This window comes from Trachymyrmex cornetzi, unplaced genomic scaffold (assembly GCF_001594075.2).
Source record: "Trachymyrmex cornetzi isolate Tcor2-1 unplaced genomic scaffold, Tcor1.1 scaffold156, whole genome shotgun sequence".
Lineage (NCBI taxonomy): Eukaryota > Metazoa > Arthropoda > Insecta > Hymenoptera > Formicidae > Trachymyrmex > Trachymyrmex cornetzi.
The window spans coordinates 2,113,027-2,124,641 of record NW_017296157.1 but is presented as its reverse complement, the minus strand read 5'-3'; the positions used below and the strand labels follow the sequence as shown (position 1 = coordinate 2,124,641).

The window sequence follows — 11,615 nt, the reverse complement described above, 5'->3', positions numbered from 1 at the left end:
GAGAGGGGGGGGGGGGGGGGGGGAGGGAGGGAAAGGAAGAGAGAAAAGGAAGAGTCCCGTCGGTCGGTGCGTTACTTTGAAGTCACGCTGAATCGCGAAGGGTTAAGGAAATAAGAGGTGCCTTGACCTACGGTGTGCAGCACACGGAGGAGAGTAGCACGGAGCAAGCGCGCGAGTAATCGAGTATTTCTGCCGACCGTGTTCACGACTATTATTGTCTCTCGTCCCCTTCGCCCTCGATAGGGTATGCGATCTCCTTCTCCCCTTATCCTCCGTCGCCGTTTTCTTTTTCCTCGCCCGTCCTCTCCGTCTTCTCGGCCTTCGGTGCTCGCGCCGACATGCGGGAGCCTATTCCCTGATTATCCACGCTTTCGCGGACTATCCTCGCCTACGGATACCAACGCCCCGGTATTTCTCCCCCACGTGATGCTGCTGCTGCTGCTGCTGCTGCTGTCGCTGGTAGCGGTAAATAGAGAACGAATCTTGCGGACGAGATCCGCGCCCACGGTCTCGTCGCGCTCGCAAGAATAAGATTCGCGCGGACGATGACCGGAAGCGAGAAGAACCACCTGAAAGGTCACGGCCCGCCGTTTTACCTCGCCCGCGCTTGGACTCTCACTCGCAAGGCGTGTCTCATCGGATTAGCCCCGCGAAACGGTGCCCGCCGGGTGGAATGAGGAAGCGGGATGCTTAGATATTGACAAACAAACGCGTCGCGTCCCGTGAGAATTCTGCACGGGACATTCTCAAGAGAAGAGCCCAGCATCCGGGTTGGAAGATTCCGTGGTTGAATCGACGCCGCAATCACTCCCTTAAAAGCCAAGCGTATAAGGAGTCTCGCGCCGATATTAAAAGTTGACTCTAAATCGGTGATGTCGATGCGCACGTGCGCTTGGGCGTGAATTAAGTGCCGTCGTCCCCGTGGCTGTTTGAAATTCAGAATAATACGCAGGTAACTGACCATCGTATTATGGAAGTTGTATTTCCTGCTTATCGTAACGTTCCCCTATTTATATCGTGTTTGCGCGCTAGGCATAACGAAAAAATTCGCACGAGTACCAGTCCGTTGTGCCGAGATCGACCGCGATATTCCGCGGATACTATACCCGCCCACGTTTTCTTACATTCCGATTTTTCATTGTGATAATATTGCCGATGACCAGAAGAATGAGAAATTTCCTCTACGCTCGGAATCGAGTTACTCGATTGCGAGATATGAATCTCATTAAGTAACGATTTTAGTGTTAGAAAAGTGTCAACCAGAAAACGGAATTAATTTAAATTACATATAAGAAAATCTTGTATTTTTCTTTTTTCAATCTTGACATTATTAAGCGAGATATTTTTCTCTGGAATTCTAGAAAAGGGTCTTTTTTGTTCTCTTTTTATGCTGTAATAAAGTTTATTTTTGTGTAATTTTTATTAAAAAATACGTAAGTTTAATTATCGATTTTACAACTTTATCTCGATTTTTCGTTTTTAAAATTTTTGTTTTATGCTCATGGAGACTCATAATTAATGAAGTCAAAATATTTATATTAATTTATTACTTTTTAATCATTTGTTTAAGAATAAATTTATTTTTACTTTTTAATTTTCTTAATTGGATTGTTTCATTTTAGTTTTTTCTCTTTTTATTTGCATATATATCGAATCTAAATAATTATTAATACATAATATTTTAGGTTATAATATTATTAATATATTTCTAAATTTTTTAAGAATATTCTATTTTTTTATACAGGATGTTTCTTAAATAACGCCCACTAATCATGCTGTGCTATTCCTAATGAAAAACTGAGTCGAAAAGTCCTCTACCATTTTACAATTTTCGCAATAGTTAACGAGATATTAATTTCTAAACAATGCTGAATAAACAGATAAAATCGACATATAAAACAATTTTAAAATATCTTCAGTGTTCTTTGTGAAATATTTTGAAGATGTTTCTTAAAGAACTCTCAAAAATACTTCAAAATTATCTTACACGTCGATTTTAAACATTTTGCTCATTGGGTAATTAAAAAAAAAATTTTGTGAATATTGCAAAATGGTAGAGGACTTTCCGATTCGGTTTTTTAATTAGGAATAGCACTGTATGATTAGTGGGCGTTATTTCAAAAACACCCTGTATATATTAATTAATTTTTTAAACCATACTTTTAGCATTTCCTAAATAAATTTATCATTCGGGTTCGAAAAAATTCGAATCTTTGAAAACAATCAAGAGTAACAGCCCTATTTGAGAGGCTGTGTTGTTCTTAGAGAAACAAGATATATGCAAATGCTCGTAATGTCGGGTTTACACATTGCAGCAGTGGACAGGTTGATTCCCTGCGCCAACCCTTTATGTCATTATAATACTCGCTCGAGGCACGCGTGAATATCATACACGCGCGAGTCCGGGTCATCACGCCGGCACCGCCAAGGACGAGAATCGTGTGATTTTATTGTGCCAGAGGAAGGATTCCTGGACATCTGCGGTCTGCGGCATGGAAAAAAGGGGGTAAAAAGGCTACGGCAGGCGAACAATTCTGCCGAACACGAACGCGTCGTGGCCCTGATCAAGGCCAATTGAGAGTTCCTCGCGATTGAAAAATCGCAACTGCCGGCGATCGTCAGGCACAATCTCGCTTCTAATCGCGCGCATAAATCGCGATTCTACGGAGGAAGAAGCGAAACGTGCCGGGTCACGTTTCAGAGGCAAATTATCCGTAAGGATCTCAGATTTGCGCCTTTGATTTGTATTTTTGTAATAAAACTCGAATTCTCTCAAATAGGTGGATAACTTTTGCTGATCTTCAGCCGTATAAATCCGACAATATTGGATCCTAAAGATCTGAAGATTTCTGAGCATTTCAGTATATTAACGTGTTTGAAGAAGCGTTTGTGTGTTGCTTTAATTTTATTATAGAGTAAGGTAATACAATAATTTCGAACATGATACAATTTTGAACAAAATAAGATTTATACTTAATTTTCTAAATTCAAATTTGTTTTTTCTCTATCTAAGGTGATACCTTTGATATCTTTGATGAGATTAGGGTTACCGCAAATGTAGGTGACTTGGGACAGCATGTACTTTTGTTAAATTCGTGGTATTCATCCAATTTAAACTTTCTTTAGAGACTCATGGATAGATACCACGATTAAATTTAATAAAAATACATGTCCTAAGTTACTTGCACTCAGGGGTAGGCAGTATTTGAAAGACGTATATTTAAAATACGTATTTAAATACATTTTTGTATTTGGTATTTCGTAGTTGAATACTTTTTTTTTAACTGGAATTTCGAAATTGGATTCAAATTTTATTTTATTCAAAATTGTACCATGTTTAAAATGGCACCATCTCACCTTATTATTATTAATTATACATACTTAAACGTATTTACTGTATATAATTTATTGCAAGTGTAATAAAGAATAATGGGCAGACATCAGGAAGGCACTATATGCAAACCTTTTACGAACTTGTTGCTGGTATAAATACGCGGTTTCTTAAATGTACGGTGCTCCACGGTAGAAGAAGCAATAAGAAGAGCAACAAGTCAGACTCTAGCCTCCTCCCCTGGCGCACCACCAAGAAAATTAAAGGCATGTTACTTGATCCTGTTCGCAAACTTATGACATGTATGAGTTTCGATTCGGTATGCGCTTTATTAAACCGCGCGCATTAAACCTAAGGAACAAGCTTCATCTCAAAAGCAAATACGTACTCGCGCGTATTTATAAAACGAGGTAGGAACGAGACAGCATTTACCGAGAGCGGATCCTGATGTCCTTGACGTCGATCGACCATCGTAGCAATTATAATGATGACATTACACTAATAATGAGAACGCGAATCCTCTCGCTTGTAAACTAATGGAACTACTTTTCAAAAGATCTTTTAGCAGAAGTATCTCCCTGGATAGCGCGAGACAAGTTCGAAAGACTTCCCTGAACTACTTTTTCCTTTAGGTTTCTACATTCCTTTGAATTATCATGGACTAAGTAAAGAATCCATCGTAACCGGAACAAGGCTTTCGCGCAAGAACCTCATTAAAGTGCGTCACTGCATTGCAGATTAAGCGAGATTGAGCGTAGCCTCCGGTAGCCCGGGCTTACATTACAGTCAAAGAAATTCCGTATCTCCGCGATTGGGATCGTTGAACGACCTCGAGTAAGTCGAACCAGTTCGGTCTGCCGAACGTTCTCGCTTCATTCAGTTCCCGCCTCATTCTGACGACGCCTTAATTGTGGTATCGTGTAAAAGTTTCTGCGCCACACGTTGTAAGAATAATTACAACCTACCGGAGATTTGTTGCAAAAGATTGAACGTTCGCTCCTCCCCATTGTAATCAGTCTCAAATTAAATGGGCTATAGAGTCTTCTTTTAGAAACGAATAAACAGAAGAATGCACAAATCGAAAGGCGAATAAATTAAAATTAAGATACAAAAATGCGAGGATGAAGATTAAATTTATTATTTGATATTTTCGAATGGTAAATCCCTCAGTAGCACATGTTGGTTTTATATACGTTTTCTAAACGCTTGTAGAACATTAAATACGGTTAAGAAACGTCTGTAAAATGTATATGATCCAATAGGTGCTACCTGGGCAAGTATGCTTGTCAATTTGTTCATTATTTTACAATACCTTGAGAGAGAAACGAGACACCTCCGTCGTTCATTTTCGCAAAGAGCAAGCCGGTACGTCGACTTTTCTCACCTTTACGACGCGTGCGAACGATATTACCATGCCAAAGGCAGCACGACGGGCTTGTTGAGATCTTAGAATCGACTGATGCGATCCGGGATCGACGTATCCTGTCTCGGCAAGCGGATCCGCCTTGTCCTTCGGCGGTTCCTCAGGTTCCTGGTTCGAAAACATCCCGCACGACTCGCGCCACGTATATAAGTCAAAACCAGATCGCGAGTAAGGTGCACAGGCCAGACAGTCCTTCAGCCAGCGAGGAGGTCGGCAGAGACACACCGAGCACGATGCAGGCCTTGGTAAGCACTGTCGATCCTTCCTTCAGCTCAGAAGTCTCTTTATGAATTTTTCCATTTTGAGGAACTTCGGTTCTTTTAATATCTAAATGTTTAATCTTATTTCTTTAAGCCCTGAAAGTAGACATTTCGGTATTGCGCATTATGTAGACTAGAAGAGAATTAGCTTATAACAAATTAGATATTTTGCATAATTGATATTAAAATTATCAAAACAATCAAGATACATCGTTATAAATTTAAGCTAAACATAATTGTAATTTTTAAACATTATCTTTAAAAAATTACTCAAATTTATGTAATAGTGCATTTTTTAAGATTTTCTGTAATTTCACTCTGTGTGTGTGTGTGTGTGTGTGTGTGTGTTTGCGCGTGCGTGTGTGTGTGTGTTGTGAGATGTCTGGTTGAAGATAGATGAACTAAAAGATTCTGATTATTTTAATCAAAATTCCGATTATTTGAATTAGAATTCTAGTGCACTTGACCGGAAAATTTTGATTCGTTCATTTTCAATAAGAATTTCAATTAATTCAACCAGACATTTTTCTCAGTGTTGTTACAATATGTAAATCATTAAGTTGATAAGTTTTTACTTTTCTCTCTCCTTTATCCTTTAAAAAAATAAGTAGTATATATTTAAATAATAAAAATTAATTATTGATTGTTCCAATATTAAACATAACATATAATTTAGCAAGACATTAATTTTTCGTTGAATAGCATTTGTTGATTTATTTTTAGATCATATTTTTACATCTACACCTGTGCATGTAAGAAAAATCGGAGAACGTATATAGATTTTTGTTAGACATTTTTTCTGGTTTATTGTGCGCGACACTAAAAGTGAAACATCAAAGTCTTTATTACAGATGACATCGAGTTAAATAGCAGTGGTCCGGAGCGAATATTCGCGGGATCCGCGGGAGTGATATACGAGCGTTATAATTTATTTGCAAGAGTTGTTCTTACGGGAGGCCTGTCGGCCTACTTGCTTTTTGCTGAGATATAAAAGCACGGAAAAATATACGTGTGTAAAATCCGCGGTACACGAGATCGCGACCACCGCGCGCGTTTTACGGCGATGGAGTCTTCGCCAAATGGTACTCTTATCCAACACCAACGTAGAAAGGGGTAGAACCCTGCTGTTTTTGCTGGCCTTTTGCAAGGTACTTTTGCTCGGCCTTACGGGGTACAACGTTACAACTGTTTCACAACTTTTTGTTCAACATTTATAGGTGGCTTAAATTGCTAGACACGTTGCAGACACTGCAACAGTTTCGAAGAATTCTCTTCTAAAGTTGCTCGTTTGAATGAACATGGAGATTTAAAATTCCAACCGTGAGCTGGAAACTACAATTTTGAAATTTTCCATTTGAGCAAATTTTTTTTTGCAATACATCATTTTCTTTAGTAATTTTGTGTAATTTGTCATTGAATAGTATTTGTTTAATGCCATATATTGTTTTTATAACAGAGATTCAACTATTGATCTACGAAACATAAACAGTAACATTATACATGAAAAGAACAGTTTTGCTGAAGTAAGTAAAATTTTAGCTAGATACAAATTTGATAATAATTTTGTTGGACCATCAAAATAATTTTGTAGGACGTCCAAATTGATTGCTAGAATGTCAAAACATTTTGCAGTTTATCATGCTTGAGATTTTTGAATTTTCGATTTTGAGAAAATTATCTTGATGGTTCAACAAAACTATTTAAAAATCTGTATCTAGTTAAACTTTTAGTTACTTTAGTAAAATTTTTCTTTCTGTGCATCAATATGTTATAATTTTATATTTAACAATATTTAACAGTTATTATGTATAACATATGTTATATTTATATGATGAGTAGAAAATGATAATTGATGTAAAGTTACTATTAAACGTGTTCTGCAGATGTACTCAATTATAATTGTTTTAAGAAATTCTTAATTATCAACTCGTTATTTGTCTTATCTGTGAATAAAACCTAGATTCTCGTCTAATAGGCACTCGCTGATAAGTTGCACTTGCATCGAGAGACGCAGAGAGTTTAAAAGGAAAATACAAATTGTAGTTATCGATTCTTTTCTTCTTCTTACGGCTCCACTGTAAGGAATTGCTCTCTATGACTTTTCTTCTTACCGAACGGCCCGTCGTCACTTCTTCATATTCTTCTATATTAGACCGTAAAGAGCGGCATGCAAGTATAAACTCATCCTGTCCCACACTCGCTTGCTTTGTCCCCACGTCCTCTGCTGATATCGGGGACGTAAAAATTCATCGGATATTTCGTTACTATCCACTGCGAAGAACGCGAGGAGTCTTCTCTTTCTCTTGTCCTCCGAGAGAACGAAATTCCCGACGCGGTAATTTTCGCGGTATTCTACGAGAACATGTCCCAGGAACGTTCGCCAGCTAGTTGCGCGAGTAAATCCACTGACGCGACGATTGCATGCGAAATGAGTGTTCCGAGGGCGAGTATACTTACGATTTGCATTTGTTACGAGATAAAGCGTACTCGACCGAATTTTCTGTGCCGTGGAACGAATGCGCATAATGCACATGTAATGTATCGTACTCTTGCGTATTGCCGTATCTATTCCTCCTGACGAATCTGCGATATCGAGTAACGGGATGTCATTTGTAAAATTGAACCGGTGTCCTGGGAAGAGTTACCACATCTAAATCATAAGAAAATGTATATATGTTTTTAAAAAAGATGATGATCTGGAGACAGAATTTTTTATGCATTAAATGTATTTAATAAAGTAAAATTTTTCTAGAACATAATTTTTCTTATAGACGATTCTTATTAAAGATGTATTATATATATTTTTATAGTAATGAAAAAATTATGGAAAAGTATAGATTATTCTAGATCGCATTTAAAAGTAATACAAAAAATTTAACAACGATTCCATTATCTGGATCAAACATTATTTCAATAAGTAGTAGATATTTTTTAAATCTCTCTCTGTGCTCTAATAGAAATGTATTATAAAATAATGTTGAAAGTCTCAATTTTTTACACAAGTGTTTTAAGTAGTTGAGATGATTTATATAAAATTACATTACGATGCAGAGATTAGTTATTCTGTAAATAAATAAAATATTTATTTCTTCTAAATTTTTGTAACTCTCTGCATGTCTCAGAAAGTCCACTAAACGTCTTTAAGTTCAAATTAACATTTTATTTTTTACAGTGTAATCTCTGAATCGCAATAAAACTTTACATAAATAATTTTGAATACTTAAAGCACTTATACAAAAAAATTAAAATTTTTGTCATTGTTTTTTCAATTTTAATTTATAACAATAAATATAATAACAAATAAGGTAAATAAACAATAAAAACGTGTTATTTAAAAAATATATTGTTATAAACACAAATTTCTTATACATTTATTTAAAGTTTATTTAAAGTATAAATATTAACACATTTGTGAAAAAAAAGATGTAATACATCCTTAATACAAAAATTTATAGATATAAATAAATTAATGACTTTATAGATATGAATTAATTAATGACCTGAATTTTTACGACCTCAAAAAGAGTACATGTACTCTTAAAAGGGTATGGCTGGTAATCCTAACCCAGGATGATCATAGGGATATCGGGGCTGTATATAAGCGAGCGGCAGGCGCATGCAATAAGTGCATCGATATAAAACACGTACAATTATCGCTTTGCAATTTTAGGTAGGTATGATATTTTATCCACACGATAAAATATATAGAAGGTCTGTTCTTAGATCTGTTCTTTAACTGAACTTCTTGTATCGTTTATTTTTTTCTTTTTCTTTTCTCCAACGTGAAGAGAAAAAGAGGAAAAAGATGAACCGTGTAAGAAGTTTAGCTGAAAAGATCATAGATCTGTTCTTTTAAGCTAAACTTCTTGCATGGTTCATCTTTCCTCTTTTTATCTCCAAGATGGAAGAAGTTCAGCTAAACAGGCTTAGAGTAAAAACCGTAATCGCACCGTATCGTACAAACGTAAATCTCGATCGAGGAGATAGTTTCGAAAAATGGTTTAGTGTCTAAAATACACGGACTAAGTTTGGCGTAAGAAGTAATGAAAGTAGGAGTGTATGAAAATGCAATTGTAGTAATTTTTGATATATTTGTAACACTGGTTGACAATCTTACTGTGATTGGTTGAGCGTAAGGGATGGAGTTCGAGTAAAAAAGACTTATATTTCTATTATAGGAATTAGACTAATAAATTAAGAAAAATAATCCTATTTTCGGTCGAAATGAATCTTGGTGCTTAATAATATTCATATGCAAATTTTCGCTGATAAATTTTTCAGTTTCATTAACTGCGCTATCGATTCGGTTTGCCGGACTTGAAACTCAATCGCGCGCAAATTAAAGTTGAAATATTAATATCTCAAATTGCATTGATCGTCAATTTAATAATGATGCTAATAAAAGTATCTCTTAAAAACCTGTAAAGAATTTATTACAAAATATTCTTGCGCCTATACTTAGCTCCCTTATACAGGAAGTATGTTAGGTACTTTATTCTTACACCAAGCTTATTCCGTATATTGTAAACGGTATATTGTAGACGGTACCACTTCCACGCGTGGTGAGAATTATCTTGGATGCTGGTCAGCTTCCGTATTCTCGAGGTAAGAGCCTATTGTTTGAACTCTGCAGATTCCAGTTTTCGCGATTCTTGGCGTGACGGCGGGCGCGCAGCTGACCCTGCTGCCCTACGCCTATCTGGCGGATCCACTTCCGGTGTACCATCAGTCGCAGGACACGCGTGCCGGGGTGCACGCGTACAGCTACGCCGGCGGCCCGTCCGCCAAGGAGGAAGTCCGGGGTCTCGACGGGGTCACGCGCGGCTCCTACAGCTACGTAGACGCGCACGGTATCCTGCAATCCGTCTTCTACGTCGCGGATGAGGGCGGCTTCCGCGTCGCGGCGACAAATCTTCCTACCGACGGTAATCTACCGCTCGAGACCAGCGAGGTCCTGTTAGCCAGGTACATCCACCCACAGGAACTCGTGAAGGTCGCCAACGAGGAGGAGAAGGGACACTTAGTGAGCCGCAGGAAGCGCAGTCTCGAAGCCTCGGCCGATCAAGATGATCAGACAGAAAATCCGAGTTCCCAGGGAGATCAGGCCGATCGGGACTCGGCGGCGATCGCCTCGCCGAAGAGTTCCCACGAGCTTCCAGCGCCGGAGGAAAAATCCAACAAAGGTCGGGCCAATCGCGACGCCGCGGGGCCCATCGTCGCGCCCGTATACGGCCTGCTAGACTCGGCTCTGATCCCGAGACTGACCGGAGCGGCGACTTCTCATCAGAGCCGCGTCGATGTTCACAATAACATTCGTTTGAAGGCCGTTCAACCTATCAAGACGATCGGAGTCCTGTCGGAACCTGCTGAGACGGTGATCCTTTCCAGTCAGGTACCTTTGGCGACCTCTCATCAGAGTCGCGTCCAGGTACATAACAATCTTCGCGTCGAGGTGCCGGAAAAACTCGTCAATGTAGAAACGATCGAGGTTCAGCCACAGATAGCGGAAGCAGCCGCCGTCAAGTTGGAGCCGCTTTCGCTCGTTTCCGATCTTTCCGATTATAATGAAAATCGGATTCAGCTTCACAGAAATCTCAGATTGGAAGGCTCGAATCGCAAGGATGCCGTGAAGATCGACGCGGCACAGCTGGCCATCGTCGAGACGCCGATCGCCGCTCTACGTGCGGTTCCGGTCGCCAAGGAACCGGTTCCTGTCGTCGTTAATGAAGCAGTTCCGGTGATCGCCAAGCAGGCATTTCCAGTTCTCGCCAAAGAATCGGTTCCTGTCGTCGTCAATGAAGCAGTCCCGGTCATTACCAAGCAGGCACTTCCGGTTCTCGCCAAGGAATCAGTTCCTGTCGTTGTCAATGAAGCAGTTCCGGTCGTCGCCAAGCAGGCACTTCCGGTCCTCGTCAAAAAAGCGATTCCGGTCGTCGTGAAGGAGGCACTTCCAGTCGTCACTGCCGTCTCCAACCAGAATAGGATTCAGATTCATCGCAATACCAAACTCGAAGCTGTACCGATCGCGAGCGAACCAACCTTGTACTGGGCGACTTCCTATGCTCGACCGATCAGTACTTGGTCGATTTTAACACCCATTGCTCAATCCTCTCAATATCGCCATCAAATACACTCGAACGAGAAAATTGAATTCCCAAAATAAGAATTCGGCCGTTTTGTTCATTGATATCGCGAGAATTTTCTTTGCGCGTTTATATTTATTTTCATTGGTATTTTTATATTTACTTTTAATGAATTTTTCATAACATGATCGATATCTTGATTGATATCCTGATAAACAATACCATTTTTTAATTTGGCTCTTTACGAAATAGATTCAAAATTTCTAAACATTTTATAGATATTTCATAGAATATTTCTTTAAATAAATCTGTATTTTTATTTTTTTTAGGTAAAAGTGGTTGTTAAAAGTAATATTAAAATCGCAAAATTAATCGTAACAAAAATCTAAACTTTAAAGAGTAAAAAAAACCGCGCGGATAAGTCACTTGCATCGTGCTTAAATAATTAGAATAAGACATTATATCTTCAGCGAGAGTTTCATGGACGACTGATTGATGACAAGCTCGTTCATGATAGC

The 11,615-nt window shown here is 38.7% G+C and overlaps 1 protein-coding gene across 1 annotated transcript; it reads left to right on the top strand.

Annotated features, from left to right (window-relative positions):
• The first annotated feature begins 4,916 nt into the window (after positions 1-4,916).
• LOC108758314 (cuticular protein 92F) lies at positions 4,917-11,358 on the top strand. The gene is made up of 2 exons (XM_018503193.1): positions 4,917-4,999; positions 9,648-11,358. Exons 1-2 carry the CDS (start codon positions 4,988-4,990, stop codon positions 11,175-11,177), a joined length of 1,542 nt encoding a protein of 513 aa, XP_018358695.1. The 5' UTR covers positions 4,917-4,987; the 3' UTR covers positions 11,178-11,358.
• Positions 11,359-11,615: the final 257 nt, after the last annotated feature.